Here is a 14,080-nt window from a genome sequence, read left to right on the forward strand (position 1 = left end):
AACTCGTGCCGAGTGTTAGGTACCTGTATGAGTACCAATATATTTAATTCCCGTAAGAATTTACTTCAAGTTATAATATTCACATAAGTATGTGCACTGTTAAGGATGTGTGTGACACTGACGCCAACCGTCAGTGCTCCTCTCGTTGCACAGGCCGTTATACATCAACACTTGCCCAGAAGCGTGTGCGACGAACGCGCCCGTGCAGGTTTGAACAGTGCGCGAACGCTACGAAGATAGCGCCGCTACCGACCACGTTCGCCATATCACTCCGCCGGGTGTGGCAAGGTGCTTCCGCCAAACTACGAAAAAGGGCTCATTTGTATCTATTTCTAGGGACAGACTTACACTTGTAACTGCCTTAAATTGTTTTTGCCATAAACATAGATTGTTCAACGTGCGACTATGTTGTAAAACTGACCGCTTCTGTTCTCCCGCGCTCTTTGATTTTTGGCGGGAGTTAGCCGCTTGGCCGCAGAGGCGCGCGGCCACACCGCTCGGAGAGCAGTGTAGACGCAGCCGCAAGTACTTCAACATGACCGAAGGGAAGGTGCTGTTCACAGCCGAGGAAGATGAGAAATTGGTGGAAGTGTTTACGATGTTTCTTTATCTATATACAAGGACCAAACTGTGAAGGACAATGCTTGGGGACACACAGCGGAATTTGTGGAGAAATCACGTAAGAAACGTACAACAAATTCTCATTTTACTCACGTTTATCATTACTTTAATTTTAGGTCCTATGTTTATTGTTATTATTTATACATTTAATAACCAAAAATACACAAAACCAATATAATGAACTGGTAAACAATGAAGCACATTTTTTTCCCGAATCATCACAAAATTCATTTCAACTTTTAAATAATTATTTATTGTTGTGGTTAAATTTAATACGCTAAACTTTTTAAAATAAAAAAAATGTTATAAACAGTCTGATTTTACACAAAATTTAATCACTATAATTTTTTCCCTTTCCTATTGTTGCTCTTCCTAATGTTTGCATGGAAAATATTTTAATATGTGATTTTCCCTTAGTTAATTTAGCTTTTTTTTTTTAAAAAAAATTTCAAAGTGTTTGCCTCTGAAATAAACTGTTTAGTGTAGAAATAAATTAAATGGGTAATTTTAACCATTAAATAAAATTTAAAGTCATTGTAAGTAGTGACACACATCTTCATTATAGCAACAATACAGTATACACATAGTGAACATAGTAAACTGATAAATAAATATACATATGTTTCTCAAATTTTATTTCTAGCATTATACGCACAAACTTAATATGATAACGGCAAGGCTACGTTCCAGGTCCTACTGGGTTCTAGTGACGTGATAACTTTGCCAGGGTGTTGTCCCTCCACCTGGACGGCTGTTAAAGTATTCTGTGAATAAATCTCTCACAGAAAATCCATCAGCATGTGCATAACCACCACTCCTTGCTAATGGTCCAAGAGTTTCTGTTGACAGTGATTCTTGTTTGTTTAGTTTGTAATGAGGTGCCCCCCCCAAACACTATGACTCCCAGCCCCCCCCCCCCCCCAATCTAATGATGCGGCCCCCCCCCCCCCCAAATTTGTTATGCCATTTTCTCAATGATTTACTCAATTATTTTATAATATTATACTTTTTTAGTATTATATTTTATCACATTTTGCAATAATTAAAACTGATTTTCTAATAATAATTTTTGTCATATCAGGTAATATTTCCATCCTGAACCGACAGATGCCAAACTGCTTTTGTTGAGGAAAGTGCAGGGTTGCCAATTTGATATACAAGATCCCTTTCAATTATCAAAACACCAGAAACGTATTTTCACATTGGAAGCTATAATTATGTAAATAATATATACATTTTTCTCGTCTTTTAACCCCCCCCCCCCTCCCCCTGAAATTTTAATGACGCAGTCTGCTTCGCTACCCCCCCATGTGGGCACCTCTGTGTTACTTTCCTCTAGAAATGCATCTCTCAGTAAATTGTGTAAAGTGCATGCAACAATGACCAAATTATTGGTCATTTCTGGCTTAAGTTTGATTGGAGTATAAAATATGTGAAATATTTGACTTAACAGAGCGAAGGCATTTTCAGAAACTCTACGAGATCGAGAAAGACAGTAGTTGAAAACAGCTTTGTTAATTGTCAGTACTTGCAACTCTACAAGAGAAGGGTTTCATCATGTTAGGATGTAATAGAAATGCCTCGTCGCCTACAAAAACATGAGGCATTTCTATTTCCGATTTCGGAAGTTTGGAAGGTGAACGAAACATTTTACCACATGCAAATAATTTCCCAATGTTACTTTTATCGAAAATTCCACTGTCGCCTTCCTTCCCGTACGACCCAACATCAATGAAAATGAATTTGTAGTTTGCATTGACTACAGCAAGAAGGGCTGTTGAGAAAAAATGTTTGTAATTATAATACAAAGAGCCTGATAGTGCAGGGGAAAACATTCTTACATGTTTTCCATCAATGGCCCCGACACAGTTAGGAAATTGCCATTTTTCTTCAAATTCCACAGATTTTGATTTTAACTGGTTGGGTTACATCGGTGGAAGAAGAATCTAGTAACTTCTAACGGAGAACTGACAGCACAGTTGGTATAATCTTAGCGATGTAAGACGATGATATTCTGAATGCGAACGCCAAGATCTGAATGTTTCTCCTGTTGCCATAAACCTAGAAAAAAATAAAAAGAACATACATGTAACATTAAAAACAAATATAACATTTATCTTAAATTCATTATTATTACTATTTATAAATATTCATGTATTTCTGTGTTTTAGTTGAAGATTGAAGAAAAGGTGGAGAAACATCGACACGTATCATAAAAGCCAAAGGAAAGGGAAAATTACTGGAAGTTCTGCTCCCACTAAAGAGAAGACATGGCCATTGGCTGATATGCTGACATTTTTGAACCAAGTGGATAACAAACGAGAGTAGGTCATAACCCAAAGTTATAGATTTACATTTTTTTCATAATTTTATTAATTCATAATTTTTAATAATAATAATAATATTTATTATTTATTTTTCAGAAGTATATCCAACGTTCTGTGTGAAGAATGTCAAGATGAGGATGGTTAGGCGAGTAGCAGTGAGATATCCCAAATTCCTCCAAATTCGTCAAAAAATGCAATTTATTCAGAGAGCGTGGAAGATATCCCGTCATTCAGACCACCCAGTAAAAGGGCACGACAAAATGATAAAATTTTTGAGTTGCTGATATCTCGGCGAACTGAGAAAAAAACCTTACCTAAAACACTGGCTGCAGAAAAAATGTGATGATATTGTTGATTCATTCTTTAAAAGCATTGCCAGCAGTGTTAAAAAACTTAGTCCCAATTTGATCAATGAAGCCAAAATGAGGTCCCTGCAGATGGTTATCGATTTGGAAAATTGCACATCATTACCTTGTAATATACATCTTTGTCACTTATCACAGAGTACTTCCTCAAACTCCACAACAGCAACGCTATCTACTGAGGACAACGCAACAGTCGCCCAATGTGATAAGTCAGTTGCCAACTGCAACCTACCAATATCTTTAATGCTGTGTTTATTTATCATTTCATATTCGTACATTGTTTTAATATTTATGCTGTATACATTATGATGCATTTTTATTTTACATACCTGAGTGTTAAAGCTAGTTTTTCGTCCAAACTAATGGGGTGGGGATATCTGGGTGATGAATCCTTCTTAAGATCTTCTCTCACGAGATTGAGGACATAGTTAAACTGCGCTATGTTTAGCCTGAAATACTCTCTAAATTTCTTGTCATTTTTAAACAAACCTCTGTAATTTGTCAGTGTATTCAACTTGTAATAATACTGTGTCCAGGGTAGCCCTAACAATGCAGGGAGTCAGTCCAGTCGGCACGCCTCTGCCTCCTGTCACGTGGCCGAACCAAACCCTGAGACCCACGTATTTTCTTACGGACTTATCTACTACATGAGGCAGACGAAGTGGTGTCAACACCTTAAGAGTACCTGGTTTGACAATCGCCTTAATATCTTTTGCGGCCCCTGGCTAGATTTAGTACGTAGTGCTCACCCAGTTTATTCAATATTGTATAAATAATCTGGCTCCAGGTAACAGAGTAGCCTACAAGCGACAAAGTCTCTGGTTTGACTGGTGATTTTCAAATAAAAAATCACCATATAGATAATATGTACATATTTTGACCTTTTGTCAGTTATTTCCCACATGGGTAATTTAACTAAGTAAATTGTAAGGTGTTTAGACATTAAATTTTACATGAATAACTTATTAATGCTTTATGGATGTGGCGCACGAGGGCGGCAGTTTTCAGAAGTTCGCGGCACAAGGCGGATGTGTGGAAGCTGTAACGCTTACCTCACTTGAGTTCTGCGTGCCGGTAAACCTTGGGTACTTAATTCACCACGAATACCTGGGCCAGCTTGCGGTGCGAGCATGTCCCTCCTGCAGTAACTTCTCCTTTGCTGTGCGACCGCACCGTAGAGTTTCAAAAAGATCACAGAGTCAACTGATTCAGATCGTAATCTTTCTATAGCGGGTCGGTCGCCAGAGGGCGTAGACGAGAAACGTGAAGTGCATGTGTTAACAGCCCCAGCATGGTTCTCTGGGCTCACAGCTGTTGGATGTTGCTGATTGAGTTAACTATTAAAACAGGTACATACTATTTAAACTGCTAATTCCTGTCTATATTATATTGAAAACTATTAAAACAAATACAGTTTGAAGAAGATGTGGTTTTAATTACACATTATACAGTTACAGAATTTCCATCGGCCAATTACAGACACACTTGTAAAAGCAAAACACATACTTGTTAGTTGCGAAACACACTAGTACTGCGGCAGTCTCGTTATGAAAATGATACTTAAATAAATGTAGATTGGGCTCTGCTGCACAAGTCGTAAATCCTACATTAAATAACTGAAAAGAATTTGTTTGATGCCAGCAGGTGAATGCGCGATTTAATTTAAGTGAAGTTCTGTCTCTGGAGTCAGCCAGTAACGTAAACAATAAACCACGCGGTGGAAAGGTCACGCTGCAGTTTAAATTGAAAGTGGCCGGGTTATGCCCTTCACAGTAAAAATGATCTGGGGAAGCATGGGGAGTAAAATGCAAAAAATTTAAGGTCGATGAAATATATTTACCAGGATGAATGAGTCAGTGGTTACGGTGATGGCTCCCCAGTGGACGATGCATCCACTCTGGACTGTGGCCGATAAAGACTGCTGGAGGAAGGGCAACAATGATGTCTCGTGCCACACCGACCAAAGAAACAGTAAATATTTATATGTTAAATTTATGAACTAAACATATAACAATTATCTTGATTAAATTTTTTAAGTGAAAAAATAAATGGCAAAAGGCTTAAAAGTGTGGTCGTTAAATTTTAATGTAATGACATCCATCGGTGCCCTGGCATGTGCAACTAGAATGCGAACCAGAACAGTGTAGGGCGAGTAAGTGCAGTGCGATGAACATATCGATTACCGCACGAGAGGCAATTCTTACATGGAAGGACACTAATGAGTGAAGTAACCCACTTAAGCCAATTATGACTTGGCACGATTAAACTGAGGGCATAGCTCGAATTACAGTTTGCACGTTTCTGCAGGAAGCCGGGCCGGGGTATGCGCTGAAGCCTCTGTCTGTCAGTTCGGCACCACCATCACCTCCACTGCAATAGCGTAACTCACTAGTCCTTGTGCATCCGGCCCCGTGGATGGCCCGCTCGACCGGACTGCACTCGACGGCTACGTAGTATAAATGTGTGTGTCCACTTGCGGGACATTTTCATTTTACATAATTTAATATTTTAACTTGGGTGCAGGTTGTGTGCCAAACAACAAACATTTCCTAGTCATCGCAAAGTTTCTGGCTTCGTCAGTGCAGGGCCGTCGGTTTGGCAAAAATCACACACACACGTTTTAGTTAAGGTCAGAGAACTTTCAGAGTTAACTCTTTGTTCAACCCATGTGGCATATTCCTAGTTTAAGGCCGAGCAACCCCCTTCTTAACAGTCGCTAACTTACACCCTTTTGTGAAATAAATAATTACAAACTTAAGATTTTAAAGGGCTCTGATCTCAACATAATTAACAATGTTTTTATCAAGGCAGATGTGCCAAGGAATATTAATCAGTGTTTAAATTTTTTCTATTTACAGTTTGTACTGTGTATTTGGTGCGAGGTGATGCTACTGCCTCGTTCCCGCAGGCGCGGCTGCCGACCCCACCCGCTGCCGTGCGGCCCAGACGTGTGTCTACTAGAAGGGTTAGAAAGTAATTAAGAACAAACATCAAGCATATAGTTAGAAAATTTTATTTATCAAGTTTTATGGATTTCGTATTGTAAGGGTGTGAAAAGGAAGCAAGCTTTGATTAAACGTAAAAAAGCTGGATGTAAGAATCTTAGCATAAATAATGTAAATAATTACGTAGAGTACTTTGTGTCTATTTGAAGAAAAGTGTTTTGAATAAATATAGTTATATTTTAATAATACTCTGCGCAAGCATAGCTGCAGGTTTTAAGCTAGTACTGATTAAAAGTATAAATTCTTATATATAAATATATATATGCGTGTATATGTTCATATGCAATTTCATTACTTTTTACAACTCTGAGAAACTAATTTATGTACTAAGAGCCATAATTTCATCATTCATTCGACAACACACGCACATCCGAACCGAATGTGCATTTTGATTATTTATGAATTGTGCTATGTAAAAAAAGAGAGAAGAATGTTTCTTTATTTTTAGACCACTTACTCAGAATGTGTTTTTTACTGAATGAGTTTGGGCATTTATGATTTTAGTGTGCAATTTTGGCATATATTCTGCCCTTATACATCAGTTGAGACTAAAATATTGAAGAGTTATGTTCAGGAAATGAATAGATAGTAAATATTTTTGTGTACTTGAACTTTGATAAGAATTAAATGAACTTTTGATTGATCTTTACTAACATCGGCAGTGTTCGAAGTCTGGATACGTGTGTATGTACTAGATGATTGTAGTTTCGAAAATGTGCCTAGTTAATGTTAAATGTGATAACATTCAAATTTAATTGTTTACCCAGTTATTACTATTCTCTATAACAGTATGTTAACTATTTGGATTTATTTCCTCGAACAGATTGAATGATTTCCCATTTACTATTATTTCTCTCTAAACTCAGGGGATACCAAAGACATAAAGGTCTAAAGTTAAATACAGTACAGTACTAACTTAAAACATTCAGTTCTGTGATGATTTAAAGAAATGTCTGACTGTATCCTGCTATCCTCACGAGTGCCATTTCTTTGCAGCAAAGTCCCGCCATATTTGCAGCATCATTATGTCGATTTCTGTAACATCTGCTTGTTTCTTAATGTACAGAGTGTCCATAAATTATCTTGACAACTTTAACAATTAATAACTTGGGCACTAGACTAGATAAAAACGAACGATTTGCAGCATATGACATGTACACTTATAAAGTTTTTTTCTAATGTTTCAGGGACACTGATTGGCTAAGACATGTGGACGCCACAGGAGAAGGCCCAGAGTGTAGCCTGGTTCATCGAGACAAAGTCCGATACCCAAGTCGAAAGGAACTTTCGGACCCGGAATGGAAGGAAACCACCATCTCGACAAAGCATTAGGGATTGGCATAAGTCATTTATGGAAACCGGTACTGTGCTACATAAACGGGGAGCAGGTCGGCCATCTGTTTCAGAAGCTACCGTGGACACGGTACGGCAAGCATTTGCAAGGAGTCCGTCAAAGTCAGTGCGTACGGCGGCCACACAGTTGCAAAAGCCACGATCAACAGTGCACAAAGTGTTGCATTCAAGGTTACGACTGTATGCCCACAAGGTTGAGTTGCTGCACGCACTAAAGCCGACAGACAACCCCCAGCGGGAACAGTTTGCAGTGGAAATGCTAGCTAAGATTGATGCCAACAATGACTTTCTAAAGATGATTTGTTTCTCCGATGAGGCAACATTCCACGTATCAGGCAAACTGAATCGACATAACGTTCGTATCTGGGGATCTGAGCGCCCTCATGTGACACGTGAAATGGAACGAGACAGTCCCAAAGTGAATGTGTGGTGCGGACTTATGCACAATTGCATTATCGGTCTGATCATTTTCATAGTCGACCATCAACAGCGGTGTGTACTTGGACATGTTACAAGAGTTTGCAGTGCCACAGTTGGAACACCTGCAACTTGATGTTATCTTCCAACAGGATGGTGCACCAACTCACTGGTCCCTGATTGTTCGTCAGTTTCTGAACGAGAGATTTCCGGATAGATGGATTGGACGCGATGGTCCGATTCGGTGGCCTCCACGATCACCTGACATAACACCACTAGACGTTTTCTTATGGGGTTTTGTAAAGGACATGGTGTACCGAACAAAGGTAACAGACGTACAGGACAGACATGCATCCGCAATGCATTTCAACATGTTACCGTGGATATCCTGGAGCGTACATGGCATGAATTAGAATACTGACTGGACGTTCTTCGAGCCACTACGGGTGCACACATTGATGTGTATTAATATGGGGTAAAAAACTTTATTCGTGTACATGTCGTATGCTGCAAACCATTCAGAAATATCTGGTATAGTTCCCAAGTAATTAAATTGTGAAGTTGTCAAGACAATTTATAAACAAATCGTTATTTAACTGCATTTTATAGAGCCTTAACTCCACGGTGGGATGTCAGATAAGCGAAGGTAGGATAAATGAGAATATACTGTATACAGATGCCAATAATTAAAGAGATTTTTATCCTAGTTCATGTCCAATGTGGACTAAGACCATTACTACTCTGTCTGAAACAGACATTTGAAAATTTGATAGGAATTTATAGAGAAAATCATGAATGAAATAAATCTCTAAAACCACTACTACAAGCAATATTATAAATTTAAAAATAAAAGTGACTTAAAACAAGTATATAAGGAAGCTAAATGTCAAATGGTTTAGAAACTTTGTAGTTTATGGATGACATTAACTGGGATGAAAGCTCATTGATCAAGAATAAAAAAATCTCCCACCAAAAAATCAACATTTGAACACATTTACTAAACCTTGAAATTACAAATTCACAAATGAATGAGCAGGTTCTGCATTTTACAAATGTCTTGTGTTATCATCTTTATTCTTTACAGACAACATTAGGTGCCTTAATTAATAATGCAAAAATAATGCTCTTTTTAAGTTTGACAAAAAGTTACTTAATCAAGTCATAATAAAGTCATTGTACCTTCGGAGGTTTAAATACACGATATGATAAGATATGTACACAAAAACCAATATTATTTCTAATAATTCATCACATAATAATGACATAACTGAAGCTCCAAGTCTTTTAAAAATTGGTAAATCTAATACAGAAACATACATCCTTTTTTCAATAGGAACAATGTTGTGATCATTTTACCAGGAAGACTGGCACAGCTTCACAATAATTGAAACTAAACACACTATTTCAGATTCGTTAACTTATACCTAACACTCAGGCTTAAATCATAACCACCAAGTGAATTCATGGAAAAAGACATAACATACAGTATTTTTGGTACAATTTGTTTACAAAGTTCATACTACAGTTAAAGGAATAAGAATTATTTCCCACATATAAAATAATATAAATATAGTCTATAAACAGTAGCAAATTATTTAATATAATTTTTTTTACATATAGCGAGTGATAGCCTTCAATTAAGTAACAAGCGTACAATCACTATTTACATACAGAACTATGAACTCCTTCGGGATTCCTTCTCTCGTTTCTTTACCAGCCTTCTTAAAGTTTGAGTCAAGTAAAGAAGGCAATTGCCAAAGCATCGTTAAGTAAAAAACAAATTTTTATAAAATCTATCATAAAGCATTACAGAAACAGGTTTTTTTTTGTAGTTACATACTTAATTTTAATGTAATATAATATAATTTAATAAATAACACAAAATTAAAGAGTTTACATGCATTTTCTGTCAATATTCAACATTCAAGCAACTGCAATTACACAGTAGATAGATTATCTTAAAATCATGTCAGTTATAAAACTGATTTCCTAGGGATACAACATGCAATTATTATACTTTCTCACTTACTTTCACCATGATTCAGAATGTAGAACACTTTGCTTTTTCTGATAACAGTCATAGCCATAACACATACGTACCCACAATACCAATAACAATTTTAGAAATACCAGTAGCATACCACGATGCACCCCAAACTATGATTAGCATGAATTGTGCAATTTGCCTGATTGAAGTAACTCACAGCAAATAAAAAATTTTGATTTTACAGTTAAGTTGATCCTTTATAGAAAATAAACATTATGTTGACAAAGTTACTGTGGTGAGATTTATAAATCATGCGCAGGGCATTTTCATTTCCTACTAGCTTAATACACACTTTGAAAACTTTTTTGTTGCTGTTTTTTTTTTATCTAAAGAAGCTGTACTGGGGGAATTTTTTTCCATCAGTGATGATTATTAAATGTTTGAAACAATATTAATGGTAACGTGTTCATAGTATGTCAAGAGACAATTACAATTCAGAAGTACATATACTTATTTACATCATAATGTTCTTTCTGTACCTGAGTTAAGCATTCAACATAGTGATTAAAGAGCAAGTTTAAATTACCCTGCCACGTGTCGCAAGATATAATTTAAATAAATGAGATACTCAACAGAATCTTTAAGCAAATGTGATTAATAATTCAATCCAAATTAACTTTAAAAAGACAAGAGAGCCACTGCAAAACCAGACCAATGACAGAACATTTTGCAAATCCATGGTAGACGTGGTAAAAACGGTCCCAACTGATGGCACGCTGGACAAAAACTGTCCGTCGTCAGCTCCGTGGGCAGAACAGGCCAGTACAAACACTACTACTGCACAAACCACTATTCACAAATCACAAGAGTGAAGTTGAACTGCACATAACACACTTATGACAACCACAGATATATGCACGACTGATAGCAATATTTATACTTTAAGACGGGACAACGCACAAAAAATCCAAAGTTCTAAAAAAATGCCCTCTTTAAAAGTTAAACATTAAAAATTTATTGCAAGAAATTCCAACTGATTATCTATCTCTCTCTCTCTCTGTGTGTATGTGTGTGTGTGTGAAATGTAGGCAAGACCACATACAATAAAACAATAAAATATTTAGTTATAAAGCTAAGAAGAGGGAAGAATGAGTCTTCTGGTACTCGCCAGCGATGCGTGAACATGTAACCTCTGTAACGAGCAGAATCATGTGTTGTCATGTTGCAAATAAACTTAAAACACAAAACTTGGGACACCAATTCTAACATAGATTTCTTTAAAACAACCTCAGAGCATGATAAATGTACGAAAGGTATAAATTTTAGGGAATAACTGAAAATATTTCCTCTTTTTAAAACCTAACTATAATTCTGTTTAACAGGATGGTACTATCATTTTTTATGTTTATAATTCTTTACACGGGTTGAGGGTGAAATTTTAGTATGCATCACACATACAATGAACTAAGTGTGCACCACACAATGAAAATTTAACAGGTTAAAAGTCTAATGAGCACGCATGCAGAAACTGCTATAGCCATGAGCCGACGTCAAAATGGTAGACCTACAGATTATGTACTTTGTGTATTGGTGCGTTAAAGTAAACTTTATGGTAATGAAATTATCCTGGAATACATTTTATAAACTTGAACGGTCATAACAAAATACAATAGCAACTTTAAAAATACCTATAATTTATTAGTCAGGAAAATTAATTGTATTGGGACGAACATGGTGTCAAAAGATTTGTAACATGTTTTTGGTTTTCTAAAGCATTACTAACATTTATCGTACTAAAAGTTTAAGTCCAATAGATCCCAGATTTCGACTTGATTATCGACAAGGAATTATATTAGAATTCACTAAATAGTTAAAAATATAAACATGTCCACACTAAAATATTAAAATTTTAAAACACTATGTATATTTTTGTATTTATTTTTGCTTATGCTACCAACACCATTGGAAAAGAATTAGGAGAATATGTATTATAATCATTGTAAAGTAAATTATTTTTAGGTCCTTTAAAATTTAGTTTACTTTTTACTATGAATATTTTAGTTTACCATACCTATTCCAGGGTAGTTATACTATCAAAGTTTCATTTGGCACACAAATATGTTGGCATGTACCCTAATGTTTACGAAAGTGACTACATACGGGTTTATGTTGCTACACATGGGTCCGCCATCGTTGTCACATTTGCGTTCATCGACTCCCGTTCCATTTTCACGAAACTAATACTACCAATGCCATATACTGAGAGCAAAGATGTTTACACATATAATAATAATAATAAAACCCAAATTGTGATAAAAATGTTCCTGAGTGGCTTTAGAAATGCAGTGCCAACCATCTTCCCACATCGCACAGTTCTGAAACACTGCATGCTGTACTTCACATTACTTTCAGACACAAGACTGCCCGAGATACTATAATACGGTCACGTGCCTGCATTATTTCCCACACTCAAAGTGTAACCAAGAGGCTAAACTGATGTTTACTCAAAGTTGCTCTGTTGAATAGACCTAGTTATAAAAAAAGTGAGTATTCGAGAAATATTTCACAAGACTCTACATACAGTGAATGTAAATTGTAACAAATTTAAGAATGACACAAGTACTGTATTAGAAACAAAGTAAACTAATATAAAAACTGCACCAGTATTCAAGAGGAAAAAAAAAATATTGCCAGTGTAAGCTATTTTTCAGCTAATTTTGAACTTTTTTGTTATTTCCTTTGCAAAGTGAATAAACATGTGAGACTTGCAGTTGTCCTTGCGGGTGAACCGACAGCCGCAGATGTTACACTTGAAGGGTTTCTCGCCGCTGTGAGTGAGCATGTGGTGCTTCAAGCTGTTGCTGTAGCCGAACTTGGCCTTGCAGACAGTGCAGCAGAACGGTCGCTCGCTAGAGTGGGTTCGCATGTGGCTGGCCAGGCTGCGATCACCACTGAACTTGGCCCCACACACTGGGCACGAACACGGCTTCTCTTCGTCGTGCACGGTCGAATGAACCACAAGTTCACCTTTGCTGGCGAACACAGCCTCGCAATACCTGCAATCCCACACTTTGTTCTCCCTCGCCCTGGTCTTCCATTTCCCTCTACCATCTGGCAACGAGAATTCTTTCTGACTGCAATGAATCAACATGTGTTTTTGAAAGTTACCTTTACGACTGAAAATTATCCCACAAATGGAACATCTGAATCGTTTCTTACCAGAATGATTACGCATGTGACCGACAATGCTACTTCGAGAGTAAAATATCCCACCACAGACCGCACAATGGAACTCATCCTCTTTGATAGCATGTGACGCCATGTGATCTTTCAAATGTCTTTTGGCAGAAAACCTGGCTTTGCAAACCGAACAAGACAGCGGAAACTCAGACGGATGGGAAGTGGAATGTGACCAAAGATCAGCTTGTTTTGAAAACGGGGCTTTACAAACTGAGCAGTGGAACGGTGCTCCCACGCCATGGACATGACTCATGTGATAAGCGTGCGTCAATTTACCGGAAAATGTAGCTTTGCAAATGTTGCACACGAAGGGTCTTTCGTCGCAATGTGTTTCTATGTGATTCACAACTGTGCGTTTCTTGGGAAAACTAGCTCCACAAAAAATACAAGAAAAATAATTTTTGCCAGCAAAAGAAACTACTGGATTTTTAGAAATGTGCTTGTGTAGGTGCTTTTTTAATTCATTAAGCATGGGAAACTTAACTTTACACAATTTGCAATCATACTGTTTTTTAATAGCATTGGTCTGCACGTGGTCTTCCCGGTTGGTACTGAAAGTAAACTTTTTTTTGTTAACTTCACAAGACGACAAACTTTTGGCCGTGTGGGTACGCATGTGATACTGAAGGCGGTACTGGTTGTGGAAAACGGCTTTACACACCGAACAACTTAGTGACTTTTCTTGCAACTCTTTCTCATTGTCTGATACTGGTTCGCAGCTTTCCAAAACATATCCAGATAATCTTCGAGAAGCCACTGAAAAAT

At 37.1% G+C, this 14,080-nt stretch overlaps 1 protein-coding gene and 1 long non-coding RNA gene across 2 annotated transcripts; one reads left to right on the forward strand and one right to left on the reverse strand.

The window, feature by feature from the left end:
* The first annotated feature begins 524 nt into the window (after positions 1 to 524).
* LOC134537312 (uncharacterized) lies at positions 525 to 4,375 on the forward strand. Its single transcript, XR_010075980.1, has 3 exons — positions 525 to 679; positions 2,793 to 2,945; positions 3,045 to 4,375. It is a non-coding gene; the product is annotated as an uncharacterized LOC134537312 (long non-coding RNA).
* Positions 4,376 to 12,782: 8,407 nt separating this feature from the next.
* Positions 12,783 to 13,931, reverse strand: LOC134537310 (gastrula zinc finger protein XlCGF8.2DB-like). Its single transcript, XM_063377610.1, has one exon. The coding sequence runs from the start codon at positions 13,929 to 13,931 to the stop codon at positions 12,783 to 12,785; it is 1,149 nt and encodes a 382-aa protein (XP_063233680.1).
* Between the last annotated feature and the right edge of the window lie 149 nt (positions 13,932 to 14,080).

This window comes from Bacillus rossius, chromosome 12 (genome assembly GCF_032445375.1).
Source record: "Bacillus rossius redtenbacheri isolate Brsri chromosome 12, Brsri_v3, whole genome shotgun sequence".
Taxonomy (NCBI): Eukaryota; Metazoa; Arthropoda; class Insecta; order Phasmatodea; family Bacillidae; genus Bacillus; species Bacillus rossius.

Bases quoted from the DNA above. Each gene is read 5' to 3' on its own strand.
- LOC134537310 (XM_063377610.1), bottom strand. From the start codon at position 13,931: ATGCGTACCCACACGGCCAAAAGTTTGTCGTCTTGTGAAGTTAACAAA.